This window comes from Syngnathus leptorhynchus, chromosome 19, assembly GCF_054491065.1.
Source record: "Syngnathus leptorhynchus isolate UIUO chromosome 19, UIUO_Slep, whole genome shotgun sequence".
NCBI lineage: Eukaryota > Metazoa > Chordata > Actinopteri > Syngnathiformes > Syngnathidae > Syngnathus > Syngnathus leptorhynchus.
The window spans coordinates 4,920,639-4,937,635 of NC_141213.1; the positions used below are offsets into that span (position 1 = coordinate 4,920,639).

General features: G+C 43.7%; 2 protein-coding genes across 4 annotated transcripts; one reads left to right on the forward strand and one right to left on the reverse strand.

The window, feature by feature from the left end:
• The first annotated feature begins 285 nt into the window (after positions 1–285).
• Positions 286–16,092, forward strand: wwp1 (WW domain containing E3 ubiquitin protein ligase 1). Of its 3 annotated transcripts, none has more exons than XR_015069112.1 (26): positions 286–540; positions 1,641–1,686; positions 1,954–2,026; positions 2,730–2,868; positions 2,968–3,092; positions 3,167–3,319; positions 3,789–3,855; positions 3,955–4,136; positions 4,255–4,627; positions 4,734–4,829; positions 4,931–5,105; positions 5,455–5,509; positions 5,674–5,758; positions 5,946–6,074; positions 6,273–6,345; positions 6,416–6,487; positions 6,607–6,695; positions 6,832–6,991; positions 10,327–10,460; positions 10,546–10,686; positions 10,776–10,896; positions 10,989–11,093; positions 11,287–11,383; positions 11,479–11,551; positions 11,842–15,241; positions 15,316–16,092. XR_015069112.1 is itself a non-coding variant. In XM_085938537.1 (25 exons), exons 3-25 carry the CDS (start codon positions 1,957–1,959, stop codon positions 11,939–11,941), a joined length of 2,835 nt encoding a protein of 944 aa, XP_085794663.1. In that variant the 5' UTR covers positions 288–540; positions 1,641–1,686; positions 1,954–1,956; the 3' UTR covers positions 11,942–13,997. The 3 variants fall into 3 exon arrangements, 1 of the variants encoding a protein (XP_085794663.1); XR_015069111.1 differs by lacking the exon at positions 286–540 and adding an exon at positions 615–704 and having other exon boundaries at positions 4,234–4,627; XM_085938537.1 differs by lacking the exon at positions 15,316–16,092 and having other exon boundaries at positions 288–540; positions 4,234–4,627; positions 11,842–13,997.
• On the reverse strand, positions 14,060–16,897 carry rmdn1 (regulator of microtubule dynamics 1). The gene is made up of 11 exons (XM_085938542.1): positions 16,799–16,897; positions 16,285–16,457; positions 15,485–15,590; positions 15,296–15,380; positions 15,067–15,226; positions 14,865–14,954; positions 14,744–14,799; positions 14,567–14,654; positions 14,471–14,501; positions 14,256–14,389; positions 14,060–14,166 (listed from the first exon to the last, which is right to left on the reverse strand). The coding sequence occupies exons 1-11, from the start codon at positions 16,833–16,835 to the stop codon at positions 14,125–14,127; spliced, it is 1,002 nt and encodes a 333-aa protein (XP_085794668.1). The 5' UTR covers positions 16,836–16,897; the 3' UTR covers positions 14,060–14,124.
• Positions 16,898–16,997: the final 100 nt, after the last annotated feature.

The window sequence follows — 16,997 nt, forward strand, 5'->3', positions numbered from 1 at the left end:
CTGATAACAAGTCACATTATAAAACAGAACTTGTCACCATCTAGCACTTAACTAGTACTAGTAGCACACAGATGTCCACTAGTGCAGTTTTCCCAGAGGACAAAAGGGCGTACTGGTGCATGGACTATAACTGGATATCATAGAATAAAAAGATAAAATAAAAAGCCAATGTTTACACTGACAAATAGTTGCAATGAAAAATGGGTCTAACACTCGCACCCATAAACACACACTTGTGACATGCACGGGAAAAGTCCATGACTTTATGCAATCTTGTGCATAAACATACTTTTAAGGCACTGCTGCATTTATCCCGTTGTTACGTAGCACTTTTGTTTTTAAGGGGTGGCGCGCCCGTCGCCGCTGGAGTGTCGGGTTTTTTTTTTCCTTTTTTTTTTTTCTTCTCCTGCTTAGTGGTTTGTGTACGGGGATGGCGAAAGAACCGTACATGATAGGAGGCCTTTACCCTTTACACGACTGACCGATAGGGAGCCACTGACGCCTAAGCAGCCCGTGGGAAAGGAGAGGCAAACGGACGAGGTATAGACAAACGCTGCCGTCAACGCTGACATCGTCATTACGAAATGACGTTCGTAAAATGTTTTTCAAACATCCAGCAGTTCTAGACGATGGCGGACGATTAGCAAATGCTGCTAAAGTTTGCTATCAAGCCGGCCGGCTAGTGCCTCGGCTTTGTGAAGAATGTAAGCCTTGCGTGCAAATCTTTATGTAAGACATGTACATATATTGTAATACAAATTAAACCCGTTGTGTGGGGAAGTCAAACGTAAAGCAGCAAAATGAAACTGTTTGCTTGCAATGTTAGCTAGCTGTTTGGCTAACTTGACAGTTAGCAAGCTAGCTAGGTGACTTTAGCTTTTGGCTGCCGAACATTATCGTTAGCCTTATCGGGCAGAATTAAAGATGACAGTTGTTGTTCATCATTGGTTTTAATTCGCAGTGAGTCATACGATGTCTTATAAAATGAGCTAAGGATTTTGTTAAAACTCCTTGAGCTAACACTAACGAGACAGTAGTTCGTCCAAAGATAGCAAGTGGCGTTAACGTCATTGTTTTGAGATCCCACCAAGGTGTTACACTTCTCAATCCAATATTGTGATTCTATTTACAGAGCTCAGCAAGACAAGATGATGGGAACGATTGATGGTTTCAATCTTTTTTTTTTTTTTTTTAGTCAATGACACTTTAAATTAAGATAGGGCAGGCATCCTGTTTGAATCATGTTAGTTACAATACGACAACCTATATTTTAATTCTATTGTAAGGCAATCATTGTGAAATTACAAAAGAGGTGACAGACTCCACTTAAGTAAAAGTAGAGACTTTTAAATGTAGATTTTTCAGATCCTGTATTTAGTAAACACGCTCTGTAATGAATCACCTTAAGTACAAAAGTTTAAACAGTTACCACACTGGCCATAAATCTTGGTTTAAAATTCATTGCTCTTCATTTGATTATAATTGCTTACTCATGCTTCATGATGAATGTAATGTTTAGATATAAATCACAATAATTTGCCTGAACTCTAGGTAATAAATGATGCAATTTAATATCGAAATCATCAAACTCAAATTTTCATCTAGGTAATAAATACAATTTTGGGGGGTTTTCCTTGCAGATCATGGGACACGGAGTAGGCTAAACTGGAGTCCCGAGTAACAACTGTAAGTATATCAATGCATTCCATTTCAACAGTATAGGGATTTAAAGTTAAGTAATGCAGGGAAAAGAAATATTCATCGATATTCATTGTCGACAATGCTATATTTTGTCTGTGCATATTTATATGTATATTTCTGGGGTGTTTATGACATTACTACAGATTTCTACAGAGCGATAATGAAAAAGCGAATTCATACATGATGTAATTGCGCATGTGATACCGTATATGCTATGCCGTGTGTTGGTTTAAAATTTCCCACATGGTGTAGGACATGGCCACAGCCTCGCTCAGAGCAGAGTCAAGCCATAACTACAGAGGAACATCACAACTCCATGCAGTTGGTGAGTCCACATGAAATACACTCACAGTTTGCGGGATAACATAAAACTGCATCGTGACTGTTGATTAGAAATTGTCACAGGCGTTTCAATGCCGCTGACATAGCGCTTTTGCTGTGGAATTACACTCGACCAATATTTCACAATGATGAACAAGAATCCAAGTTCAAACTGTTGGAGAGTTCATTCCCCTGTTGCTCATTGTTCAAGGAGATATGATATGCTGTGAAAATTGTTTCGAAAATCACGTTATGAAATAGACAACCTTTGAAGGCAGTTTTATCAGCTAGCACCATAAATACTGTCTCGTTAATACAAGTCGACTTACTCTTAGAGGGATCGAAATAACTTGTTTTCAGGAGTAGTTTTGGTCTTCAATGTGTGGGGTACACGCATACAGTTTTTTAAACCGGGTGAGAACCCACACTTGACAAGGAAAAACAATCAACATACGTTTTCCCTCCTAATTGGCTATCGTTTCGTTTATCATCACAATCACAGAGTCCTTGACTCAACCAAACTGAATGTTGACCGCACACGTAAGGCCTTTGTCCTCGACTACTGACATTGAATTCCTCTGGTTTGACACATCCGCTCACTCTGAAACACTTTTCTATTTGAGGCATCTCGATGTAACGGTATGATGTGCTTGTCGGTGGTTCCTAGAAAAAGGATGAATTGCTTCTGTCAATGTGTCCTCAAATAGTCTCCTGTGCCAAAATCAAGAGGAAGAAAAGCTTATTTGGAGTTGCCATTTACGTGGAGGTGACCGCAGAGGGGGAATCGCGGCGCACGGCAAAATCCCACAGCTCATCTAGTCCGAAATGGGATGAAAGGCTTACTCTGTAAGACAATACGTTTTGTCTTCCCACTTGATGAAAACATTTGTTCTTAGTATGCTGCTTAAGTGTAACCATGTTTCTCACGTGTTTTTGAACCATTAGGAATGTAACACCGCGCAGCCAGGTGGACTTCAAAGTATGGAGTCATCACACCTTGAAGGCCGACGCCTTGCTGGGCAAAGCCTCGCTGGATCTGATAGAAACCTTGGAGCAGCATGAAAGCAAATGTATGATTTAAAAAAACAAAAACAAAAAAACATCTTGTTTTGTTTTGAACACATTCATTTTGTTGGCTACACAGTGGAGAATGTGAAGGAGGTGTTGAAACTGAGCGTGGAGCACAAGGGCGTTCTGGTGCCAGCAGGGGAACTGACTGTATACCTGGACGGGCTTACTGTTAACGATCAGGAGGAACTGGCATCATTAACCAACGGGAATGCAGAAAATGGCTCGAGTAAGATCGGCAATTTTTGTTTTTGTTTTTTGTTTGTTGGCCTATTCTGACATGTTCCAGAAATGTGAAATGTAACCCGATGTGCAAAACAGATTGTTTCACAAATTGTTTGACAAGTCTAACTGAAGTAGAGCCAACAACAACAAGGAAAAATAAAACTTGGATGGGTAATATCGCGTAGCCCATAAACACTTTGCCTGTCACATCCATTATAGGTTGATAAAGAGTGAATTGCATACTGTTGTTGTGACAAGAAGCCAGTATTTCTTGGCAGAGTGAGTGGGGAAAGCATCCTTCCCAACGAGATAAGCTTTCACTCTGCTCACATTTTACTGTCATGTTCCCACCCCCCCATTTCTGATGAATTTGGTCTTGCCAGCATTCTCAAATTTTTTTTTCCGGGTATTCACATGTACACTTAAGCCACAAATTTGCTTGTTAATGATTCACATCCTCCATGCCTCTTCAGAAGTCCAACAGAATGGTGATGCCATCCATGAAAATGCAGAATCTTCTTCCTCAAGGGCTGCCAACAGGTACAAACTTTTCAGCAAAGTGCTTTTTCAAGTGATACATAGGTCAAATTTTCTGTACATTTCACCTTGTGAGGTCATTTTGCTTCCACCTGTGTGTAGCACAGTGAATGGGACAGACCCGGGCCTGCATTCAGCTTCCTGTTCAGCCTCTAATGGCTTGGATAGTCAGGTGCCTTCTAGTTCCTGTAGCCCAGCCCTCAGTTGCATCCTCAATGGCGACGTCACGCCCAACTCCACACCAAGTCATCAACCCTCAGATAGTGATACAGAGAGCAGGACTCGTGAGTATAAGTTTTATTTTGTATTTATGCGGTTTATATGAATTAAGTGATCATCTAAGGACCCTCAATTTTTTTTTTTAACAAATCGCTACAACAGGTGATGTGTTGCCCCAAGCAGAAAACCCCGAGGATCATACTCCAGATGCCCTTCTGCCAGATTCCGACACAGCAACAAATGGCACCTCTCAGCCGCCGCCTGCACAGGCTCCCACCTTTTCTTCTGCCGCTAAGCCGAATGATGGTGCCGTTGCCTCCTCCTCCGCCCCCGGTGCCGCCGCCGCTGCCGCCTCATCGGCGTGCAGTTCCTCAGCACAGGGAGCCACCGCTATCACGACGCCCTCATCATCAGTGTCCGCCTCCCCAGTGCCGGGGGAAACAAATATGTCAGCTGCCAGTGGGAGCAGTAGTAGCGCTGCAACAGTAACTACTGATGGGGCCAAACCCAGACAGCAGGTCCCTGCAGCTGGAACCCCAGATCCTCTTCCACCTGGGTAAAAAAAACAAAAAAAACTTATCAAATCCCATTTTCCAGAATCTTTCTAAAATTCTTCCACACATCAAATCAGGCCCTTTGTCATTAATTACACTGCTTCACAGGTGGGAGCAGAGAAAAGACCCACATGGGAGAACATATTATGTAGACCACAACACCAGAACTACCACCTGGGAAAGACCACAGCCACTTCCACCAGGGTGAGCTTCAATTTCTTTGTTCTCTGTCCCCAGCCCACTTAAGGTAAAACCTAAATGGGTCGGGACAGACAGACCGTTAACCTCTTTTATCTCTCTATTAGATGGGAGCGTCGTGTCGATGACCGGGGTAGGATCTATTACGTGGATCATAACACCCGAACCACCACGTGGCAGCGTCCCACGATGGAGTCAGTCCGGAATTTTGAACAGTGGCAAAGTCAGCGCAGCCAGCTGCAAGGAGCTATGCACCAGTTTAACCAGAGATACCTCTACTCTGTAAGAATGAGCTTGTTGTTCCTCCAGCATTAGAGTTACACATGTCCTATATGAAAGTAACTTTAAGGCAAGACTTCCAGCCTTTATCAGATTGGCTTTGGAACCTCCCTAATTCGAAAGTCTTTTCATCCCAGTAATAATGACATCCTGCCTGACTATGATTAGCTTGCAAAATTCATCAAAAGACATTCAGAGCAGGGACGTATTGAAAAGTGCCAGCCACCAATGGCTTTCTTATACAGCATCATAAAGTCCAGTTCTTTATTCAATGGTTTTTCTTTATGTGCCATACTTTTGCCAGATTCAGTGTTTCTAAATGGAGGTATGTCGACATTCCTCATTTTTTTAGGCATCCATGATGTCTGCTGAGAATGATCCACTTGGCCCGTTGCCTCCTGGTTGGGGTGAGTTCACATTCTGATTCATTCATGGCTGACTATATTGTATGTGTTGACAGTGTGACACTTCCACTGATTACATATGTAGTTCATAATAGTTTTGCAGCACCTATACAGAATGTGGCCCTTATTTTTATTATTGGGTTGTTGTTTTTTTTAAACATCTCTAGAGAGACGTGTGGACTCCAATGACAGAGTGTACTTTGTTAACCACAACACAAAGACAACACAGTGGGAGGATCCCCGAACCCAAGGGTGAGCGCAAACAAAACGTTTAATGTGAAATGTTTACCAAATGACATGTAGTGAAAACAAGGTCCAAACATGAATGTCCAAACAATTGGCAAATTATTAAAACATGTCCATCTTGAGACTCACAACAAAATATTGCAGTCAAACATATTTAACCTAAATTGTAACAAATCTTTTTGGGGTGTTTCAGGCTGCAGAATGAGGACCCACTGCCCGAGGGTTGGGAGATTCGCTACACAAGGGAAGGCGTTCGATACTTCGTAGATCATAACACCAGAACGACGACGTTTAGCGACCCCCGCACTGGAAAGTCCTCCGTGTAAGATTAAAAAATATATATATATTTAGACGTGTATATTAAATGTAAAATTGACTTATTAGCCAGGTCTCATTTGACTGAATTTTCTGTCACAAGCCAGGAATTGTTTTGGTCGCATGTATGCCATTCATCATCCGACATTGTGTAAAAGTGCAATCTGCCACTCAACTTGACCTTTTTGATCGTTTGTCTGTTCAGCACCAAAGGTCCACAGATAGCATATGAGCGCAGCTTCCGATGGAAACTTGCCCATTTTCGCTACTTGTGCCAGGTTTGTCTCTTTTATGATTTATTTGATCCAACTCGCTTGCACTTTCACTTCATATTCTATTATTTCCCAGTCGAATGCCCTCCCGAGCCATGTGAAGATCACCGTATCTAGACAGACATTGTTTGAAGACTCATTCCAGCAGGTAAATGGATTGTGTACACTCCTGCTCCCAGTATCGTTGTCAGTGTTACAAGCACAAACACAATCATAACATTACAAGTGCTTTATTTTTATGGGGTGTTTTTTGTTTGTGTGTTATAGATTATGGCCCTGAAACCTTATGACTTGAGGCGGAGACTTTACGTCATCTTCCGAGGCGAGGAGGGTCTTGATTATGGAGGCTTAGCCCGGTAATGCATAAAAATGAATGATAAGAATGCGAAACTGCATTCATAAAACTTGTGTCCAATCTGGTGACTCTTTCCTAATGTATTTATTTATTTATTTATTTATTTATTTTTGTTTCCTCTCTCTCTCTCTTATCAGGGAGTGGTTCTTCTTGTTGTCTCATGAGGTGCTGAACCCCATGTACTGCTTGTTTGAGTACGCTGGCAAGAGCAACTACTGTCTGCAGATCAACCCAGCTTCTGCTATCAACCCAGACCACCTCTCATATTTCTGCTTCATAGGCAGATTTATTGCAATGGTATGCTGCAAAAATCCATCTCTCATGGCAACATGAATGGCCTATACGATAGAATAGAAAGATGTTTTGATAGATTTCCTAAAACCTTTTATTACACACCATATTGTTTTACGGTGCTTTGGAAAAACAATGATCAACCTTTTTCCTGTTTTGACATCAGGACTTAACAAGCAACTGAATCATAATTTTTGCATTTTCTGCTCTTTCAATTTGAAATACATGCATTTTTGAATACAGAAATGGACATGTAAGCTTCCTTCATCACCTTCATCTTCTTCCGCTTATCCGGGGTCGGGTCGCGGGGGCAGCAGCTTTAGGAGGGACTCCCAGACCTCCCTCTCCCCAGCCACTTCCTCCAGCTCATCCCGGGGGATCCCAAGGCGTTCCCAGGCCAGCCGAGAGACGTAGTCTCTCCACCGCGTCCTGGGTCGACCCCGGGGTCTCCTACCGGTGGGACATGCCCGGAACACCTCCCCAGGGAGGCGTCCAGGAGGCATCCTGATGAGATGCCCGAGCCACCTCATCTGGCTCCTCTCAACGTGGAGGAGCAGCGGCTCTACTCCGAGTCTCTCCCGGATGACCGAACTTCTCACCCTATCTCTAAGGGAGAGCCCGGACACCCTGCGGAGGAAACTCATTTCAGCCGCTTGTATCCTGGATCTCGTTCTTTCGGTCACGACCCATAGCTCGTGACCATAGGTGAGGGTAGGAGCGTAGATCGACCGGTAAATCGAGAGCTTTGCCATTTGGCTCAGCTCTTTCTTAACCACGACGGACCGGTACAGAGTCCGCATTACTGCCGACGCTGCACCGATCCGCCTGTCGATCTCGCGCTCCATCCTGCCCTCACTCGTGAACAAGACCCCAAGATACTTGAACTCCTCCACTTGGGGCAGGATCTCATCCCCGATCCGGAGAGGGCATTCCACCCTTTTCCGACCGAGGACCATGGACTCGGATTTGGAGGTGCTGACCCTCATCCCGACCGCTTCACACTCGGCTGCGAACCGCTCCAGTGAGAGCTGGAGATCACGGACTGAAGAAGCCAACAGCACCACGTCATCTGCAAAAAGCAGTGACGCGATGCTGAGGTCCCCAAACCGGACCCCCTCAACGCCTCGGCTGCGCCTAGAAATTCTGTCCATAAAAATTATGAACAGAATCGGTGACAAAGGGCAGCCTTGGCGGAGTCCAACCCTCACTGGGAACGAATCCGACTTACTGCCGGAAATGCGGACCAAACTCTGGCATCGGTGATACAGGGACCGAACCGCCCTTATCAGTTGGCTCAGCACCCCGTACTCCCGAAGCACCCTCCAGAGAACCTCCCGAGGGACACGGTCGAACGCCTTCTCCAAGTCCACAAAACACATGTGGACTGGTTGGGCAAACTCCCATGCACCCTCGAGGATCCTGCCGAGGGTGTAGAGCTGGTCCACTGTTCCACGGCCAGGACGAAAGCCACACTGCTCCTCCTGAATCCGAGGTTCGACCTCCCGACGGATCCTCCTTTCCAGCACCCCTGAATAGACCTTACCAGGGAGGCTGAGGAGTGTGATTCCCCTGTAATTGGAACACACCCTCCGGTCCCCCTTCTTAAAGAGGGGAACCACCACCCCAGTCTGCCAATCCAGAGGCACCGTCCCCGATGTCCACGCAATGCTGTAGAGGCGTGTCAGCCATGACAGCCCCACAACATCCAGAGCCTTTAAGAACTCCGGGCGGATCTCATCCACCCCCGGGGCCTTGCCACCGAGGAGTTTTTTAACTACCTCAGTGACTTCGACCTCCAAGATTGGAGAGTCCGCCTCAGAGTCCTCAGGCCCTGCTTCCACAATGGAAGGCGTGTCGGTGGAATTGAGGAGGTCTTCGAAGTATTCCCCCCACCGACTCACGACATCCCGAGTCGAGGTCAGCAGCACACCATCTCCACTGTAAACAGTGTTGACCGTGCACTGCTTCCCCCTCCTGAGATGCCGGATGGTGGACCAGAATTTCCTCGAAGCCGTCCGGAGGTCATTCTCCATGGCCTCGCCAAACTCCTCCCACGCCCGAGTTTTTGCCTCAGCAACCACCGAAGCCGCGTTCCGCTTGGCCATCCGGTACCTGTCAGCTGCCTCCGGAGTCCCGCAGGCCAAAACGGCCCTATAGGACTCCTTCTTCAGCTTGACGGCATCCCTTACCGCCGGTGTCCACCAGCGAGTTCGGGGATTGCCGCCACGACAGGCACCAACAACCTTACGGCCACAGCTTCGGTCGGCTGCCTCAACAATGGAGGCGCGGAACAAGGTCCACTCGGACTCAATGTCCCCCGCCTCCCCCGGGACGTGGGAAAAGCTCTGCCGGAGGTGGGAGTTGAAGCTCTTCCTGACAGGGGATTCTGCCAGACGTTCCCAGCAGACCCTCACAGAGCGTTTGGGTCTGCCAGGTCGGACCGGCATCTTCCCCCACCATCGGAGCCAACCCACCACCAGGTGGTGATCAGTTGACAGCTCCGCCCCTCTCTTCACCCGAGTGTCCAAAACATGCGGCCGCAAATCCGATGACACGACTACAAGGTCGATCAACGAACTGCGGCCTAGGGTGTCCTGGTGCCAAGTGCACACATGGACACCCTTATGCTTGAACATGGTGTTCATTATAGAAAATCCGTGTCGAGCACAGAAATCCAATAATAGAACACCGCTCGGGTTCAGATCGGGGGGGGCCGTTCCTCCCAATCACGCCCTTCCAGGTCTCACTGTCATTGCCCACGTGAGCATTGAAGTCACCCAGTAGAACGATGGAGTCCCCAGAAGGAGCGCTCTCCAGCACTTCCTCCAGGGACTCTAAGAAGGGTGGGTACTCTGAGCTGCCGTTCGGTGCATAGACACAAACAACAGTCAGGACCCGTCCCCCCACCCGAAGGCGGAGGGAGGCTACCCTCTCCCTCACCGGGGTGAACCCCAATATGCAGGCGCCCAGCCGGGGGGCAATAAGTATGCCAACACCTGTTGACATGTAAGCATTTTAGTTATTCATGATTAGAGCATCTTTAAAATTATACAATTGATTTTGTTTTACTGACTTAAAGATAAAACATAAAGAAAGAGCATAAAGAGAATACTGTTCACGCCATTGTACATCAATCCTTCTAGCAGTCTGTTGGTAGAACGGTCTTGAAGTAGTCATGTTGTGAAGAGGATTTATGGACTCCTCACTGCAGTTTATGCCAGCAAGCTCACACTGTGCCACTGTTCTGCACACAGCTCGGAGCAAGCATTAAAGCTAGTGCGAACACAGAGCAAGAGGTGTTGAAGCTGCTGCTCCTCAATTTTCTTACTCTCTGTTCTTAGGCACTTTTTCATGGAAAGTTCATCGACACGGGCTTCTCCCTGCCTTTCTACAAACGAATGCTCAATAAGAAGCTCATTCTTAAAGATTTGGAGTCCATCGACCCAGAGTTTTATAACTCTCTTATATGGATCAGGTCTGCATTAAGATTACGTCACGAGTGGGGACTATGCATGCTTGTTCTTTTTTTTTTTTTTTAATTCATGTGAAACTCGTCATAGGGACAACAACATTGAGGAGTGTGGTCTGGAGATGTATTTCTCAGTCGACATGGAGATCTTGGGCAAAATCACATCCCATGACCTCAAACCCGATGGCACCAACGTACTTGTCACTGAGGAGAACAAGGAGGAGTACATCAGGTTCTGGCACTTGGATCTTTTTGAGCAAAAAAAAAAAAAGTCCTCTAATATCATTTTGCATATACTCAAATGTACTGTGTGGCTTGTAGTTTAATGGCAGAGTGGAGGTTCTCCCGTGGAGTTGAAGGTCAAACCAAAGCTTTCCTGGATGGTTTTAATGAGGTGGTTCCACTTCAGTGGCTCCAGTATTTCGACGAAAAGGAGCTGGAGGTAAAGCAGCGTTGCTCTTCCCGATTAGGGCTGTGATGCTTTGCACTCTTGAGTTGCCTGGCAATGTATATTTGTGTATACGTGCGATCCAGGTCATGCTGTGCGGCATGCAAGAGGTGGACTTGCAGGACTGGCAGAGGAACACAGTATATCGTCACTATACCAGGAACAGCAAACAGATCATCTGGTTCTGGCAGGTACTGTCCTATACACTGCGTACTATGCCATCCAGATGTGGAAAAGCATTTTTTCCTGACACAACGTATGATGGGCTATAAATTGAAAGCTGCAAACATAACCTGGTTGCACCTGTAGCAAATGTCTTTTGTGTTCAGAAGTATTTCTACACCTCCTGTCCAGACTCTAATTCTAATCTTTCCTCCCTTTCAGCTTGTGAAAGAAGTGGACAACGAAGTACGTCTGCGCCTCATGCAGTTCGTCACTGGAACTTGCAGGCTTCCTCTGGGCGGCTTCGCTGAGCTAATGGGTTAGCTGGGCCACACAATCACTTTAAGCATCTCGTTCTGTAATTTGATTTTTTGTTTGCCTCCTTTACATTCTTGACCTTGTTTTTACTTGTAGGAAGTAACGGGCCTCAGAAGTTCTGCATTGAGAAGGTTGGTAAGGAAACATGGCTTCCCAGAAGCCACACATGGTGAGTGGGAAAGCCCCATCGTTTTTTTGTCATTGAGGCTATTGTGGAACCTCACAAGTCGATTTGAGAACAAAACGCGTGTAATAGTGTCCCTCATATAGATGTGATTCACTTTTTGTGAATTCACCAATTTGTGGATTTTGTTTGGGGGGGCATCATGTGACATCTTGATGTCAAGGACTTAGATTAACCTGAATGATGGAGCTTCATTGCGTCAGTCAAGTAGTGCTTTGTCGCCATCATGTGGCCCTTGAAACGATTTCAAATACTTTGACCTCGTGTGTCTACAGCTTCAACCGTCTGGACTTGCCCCCTTACAAAAGCTTTGAGCAGCTCAAAGAGAAACTCCTCTTCGCCATCGAAGAAACGGAAGGATTCGGACAAGAATAGATGGAGCCCTCCTCCCACTTTTTTCTCCTCCCCCCATCACTGATCGTTTGACCGAAATCAATCAAATAATTGCACAAGATAACCACCAATGTAAATAAGCTATTTTATCAGTTTTAACCAATCTTAATTTGCAGCATTATTCTTGCCGCAATCAGTTTTTTAATATATGGACCCCCCCCCCCACCCATCATGATATATGCAAGCCTCCCTACCGTTTTAATCTTCTGTTTAAAAATACAGAAAACATATTTTAAAACATATTTTAAAAATGACGGCTTTTGCGGAAAAAAACGTATAGTGTTTTTTGGACATGATTTATTGTCTAATGAAATCTTTTTTTTTTTTTTTTAGCTCTAGTTCTATAGAGCTTTTAAGCAGTTTTCATCAAGTGGTGGATAAAAAAAAAAAAAAACATTTCCTGTTAAATATGTTTGGGTGCTTTTAAAAAAATATCTTAGGCCTAGACAATTCGGTGAGCAAACTAAAATCAGATTGATCTTGAGGGAAGCACTTTGGGCTATTAACTAAATCATTAGTTAATAAACAGTGACTGGGGGAAAAGGTTTTTATTATTCGATTAATCAATAGGAAAATCAATGACAAAAATATTGTGACAGCCCTACAACAGTCAAATCTGCGAGCGCCCTATAGCCGAATCGTTTCGATGGGGCTCTTTCTGTTTCCATCGAATTTCATGACTGTCTTTAATTGTTCATCTGAATTGTACAGGATGTTTTATTTTGATTTGCAAAAAAAATATGATACAGGGCAGTGATGTATTTTTTTTTCTGTCCTGCTTCCAACTGCTGAGTCAAAGCGCCCTCACACCTGCTTGGACTCTTGTTGAATACAAGCGAAATTACCCATGACAAACAGTCACTGGTGACTTATTGTGTAAAATGTTGCAGGCCCACGGTGACACGTTCCAGCCCACCTCGGCTGGCAGTGAGGCGGAACGACACGCTGAGTCAAGAGTTTAGAATATGGGTGTCAAACTTTTTCCTCTGATTCCAGCGACAATGTGCTTTAAATTATTTATAGAACGGAAAATAAAAGATGCAGTATAGTTTAAAAAAAAGAAAAAAAAAAAAAAAGCAACATTCATGTCAAAACGTTGTGTATGCATGCAACGCAGACCTTTTATTATCAAAACTATGAAGTGGGTAGATCTTAAAGATTCTCTTGAATCTACGAGCTTGTGCAAGTTTGTGCTTTTCTGGCCACTTTCCAAGCCGTTCATCTGTCTCCTCCCGGCCACAATTCTTTCTTTTCTATATACTTTTATTATTTTATGCCTCATTCGGTACACCAAGATGCAATCAAACAGTCGAGTTGGCTCTAAAGTGACGTGAACTTTTCAAGTTTTTGGCAGTCTCGCCGAACATCCCCTCGCTTCCCACAATTCCACCGTTTATACTCACTTCATCCTGAACAATACGGGTGCTTTTTTTTTTTTGTCAGTAGTCTAAATTCAGACTGAAACTTTAGTTGGATCAAGATGCTTTTAGGTTGTTGTTTTTTTAAATTAATTTGGTCTAGCTTGAGCTGGAAAAGATAAACGGTGATAATTGGGAGGAAACGTATCGTATTGTAGCAAAAAGAAGCCGACTTTGAAAACTGTGCTTCCTTTTTTTTTTTTTTTTCTTCAATCGCAAAGCTGTAATCGAAACGAATCCGAAACTGTGTATGTGAATACTCCTTGTACAAAGCTAATGACAGATAGCGTACTTAGATATTATAATAAATTGCAGAGCCGCCGTTCCAGTGTTTGGAAATCTGTGATGCCTTTTGTTTCATATCAGAAATAGACTGGGAGTGTTTCAGTTGGCCTTCAAGGCAGGAAGTGTCACGCGTGCCAGCTGCATGGTAGGCTTTCTGAAAGGCATCCCGACTGTAACATATCGCGTGTAGATACACACTGTAAACACCTACTACACTGTACAGAATGGCCCTTTACCGGTGTATAGAGGATTCATTTTTAAATCAGCTTTCAGCCATTTCAAATGGAGAGATGGATTTATGAGATACAAATAAATACGTGAATGACTCCCTCCCATGCCATGATTGTGCTTTTATTTTCAAGTCGTGAGGATTTTCAAGTCCCCCCCCCCCCCCCCCCCTAGAGAAGATGAGTGATTTCTCGTAAAACTATGTTAACAATTAGAGAACATCAGGTGTCAGGTTCATCTGAACTTCTTTAACAGGTCAACGGCCTCTTTATGGACCTGAACACAATGGAACAGAAAAGCAAATTGGCACAAAGTGTGTTCCTCCCTCATGTGTGATACAGTAACTCCATAATTGTTTAGTGTACCTCTTTGTCTTCGTGCGTGCGCGGCGGGTAATCTTTAGCTTTGTTTAGCCACAGCAAAGCTTTTTGCTCATCCTTCATGGCCATGTAGGTCTTCCCAAGCATCAGGAGGTTTTTACTGTAGAAGTTTGGATCCACTTGGAAAAGAAAATAAGGGGTCACTTATCGTTAGCTGTTAAGGTATTCAATATTCTTGATTGATCACCAGAAGGTTTTACCTTGTTCAGCTTTCAGGAAGAACTCCAAAGCCTAGAATGAAACGACATTTTAACTAAACTGGAATAGATGTTTGTTTTTGTTTTTTTAATTCTTACCTCCTCGTATGTGGATGTCGGAGGTGACGCAAAAATAACCGCTGCCACCTTGCGTTGATACCAAGGCAGCTCAGAAAAAGTAAAACACCTAGTGTAAAAGGAAGAAAGGAAAAAAAAAAAAAGTTGAAGATATCTTAATGACTATGTGTATAATTAGAATTGAAGATCTTGACTCACCAGTAACCCAAAATGTGCAAGGATGTTGCATCTTTGGGATTGAGCTCGAGGGCTCTCTAGGACAAAATCAACATTACCAAAATTACATTTTGTGAACGTATGGCAGTGGGCCAACTCTCACCTCTAGATGTTCCCGGATTTTGATAGAATTTCCTATTTTGACCTTGACTCCCTCGTACTCCCCTACATCACTCAGGCATATTGCATACCACTGAACAACAACAACAAAAAACCATCTTAGATCTTATGCAAAAAAAAAAGAAAGTTGCGATACATACAGTGGTTGCATAGTTGTGATAATGAAGCCCAAAAAAATGTCTTACTTTGTGTGCTGCAAAACACTTGTCATCTTTCTCCAAGGATTTCTTTGCATATTCAAAAGCCTCATACATCAGCTGTTTCTTCAGTCCTTCCTTAGTTTCGGGCAGCTCGGACACGTCACGGGACACCCTTGCCAGCCTCCACAAGAACTCGGCATTATCGCTGGACGCACAAAAGGTGCTAAAACGGTGACACACAGTAACAAACACAATTTGTAATGTCATTCCTCACCTGTCTTTGTACTGCAATAGGAGCTGGTAGAGTTTGTCCGTCTCCGCGCAGCTATAAAGATAGTCGGCCTGCTCAAGAACCTCCTCTTCAGAGAACACAAATACACATCAAACCTCAGTAAAGTACTTTATGCTGATTCACATACTTTTTTTTTTTTTTTATTCATTCTATAGTGAATTGTGAAGTTACCTTTTTCTAAAGCGAGGAGCACCGCTGAACGCTGCAGCTTGCAATAAGCTCCATATGACAAACACGAGAGCGTTGGGAGCCCCAGCAGGAATGCGGCCTTTCCACTCTGTCCCAGTAATCAAAACAAAGGTAGATGAAGACGTTTTGTGAAACGTTACTAGGCGGTTCCTGGCGTGTGACACATGTGGCCGCCGCACTTGGGTCAAGAGCACTATGGCTGCAAAATGCATTTGGTATCCTCACAGTCACTCATGAAAATGTGAAATAATGAATTTCCAGTGGCAACACATTTTCACGTTTTTTTTTTAAAATTATTATATCATTGTCTCATGTTGTTTTTCTTAATGTGTAAAATGGTTAATGTCAGTTGATTAACCAGTCAGGCAAGGGCTTGCCATGTACTGCCAGTTACTGGTTTTTATTACATTAATTTGAATTAATGTCCTGTGTTTTTTTTCTATCATTTATTGTAATATGACTTTACTACAGCGTTAGTATAGGTTTGTTAAGGATTATGTTGATTGATTGTTTTGCTTCATTACCTGTTTTTCTTGAAAACACTTTTTTTTAATATTTAAATTTTCTTCCAATTTTGGGATGACCCTTCATCCATATGCGTCATGTGGTCATATTTTAGAAACATCTTTAAATGTCAAATGCATCAACAAAACTGACAAAATGCAAGTTTTAACTAAATGTTGACCTAACTCCAATTAGATTGACTTTTCCTGCATGCTGAAGGCGATGAGCAACAGAGTGAAACAGCATCAAAGTAAATATAAAATGCAACCAGTATTTACGTTGACAACATTGGCGACCCTTCTTGCAGAGGACCAGTAAAACCGATTAGCCGTTCTGATTCGGATCCCTTTCGTCCACGCTGTATACGCGAAATTCCTGTTGACACATTGCGTCCAAAAGAATCCAGCCATCGCGTCAGAGGTCCAAACCGAGAGTGAGGGGAGTCCTCCACCTGTCAGATATTTACCAACAGTCACCCGGGAAGGGTGTCATTCAAGAGCGCTCAAGGAAGACGTCGAAAATCCGAAAGCACATCTTCCGGTTTGTAATTCCTTGCCATATTTTTACTTCTATCTGTATATTTATTAATCGTATGTTGTTCAGATTTAAAGCAGCTGACGTTGATTGATTATGCTGTGCATGATTCTTAAAAAATAGTAAAGTAGTGCCCGAGTGTGTATTTCATGTTCCTTCACGACATTAAAACGAATCCATCATTCACATATTATTTATAAAAGTGTCACGAAATAGAGCTTGTACATATGATATCAAAATATTTTTTAAACAACCCACACTCGTTCAGATAGTATTGTTTTGTTCTTGAACGCATCACGCACGTAAATGGTCCCTCTATTTAAAATAGTCGGTGAGAAACTTGGAAAAGAATTTAGATCCGTAGCATCCCTTCGCACTTTCTCAATCAAGCAGAGTCTGTCATAAATTTGGTAAGTTTAGTTTTTTGATAATAAATTACTTCTATTCAGCTTTACAC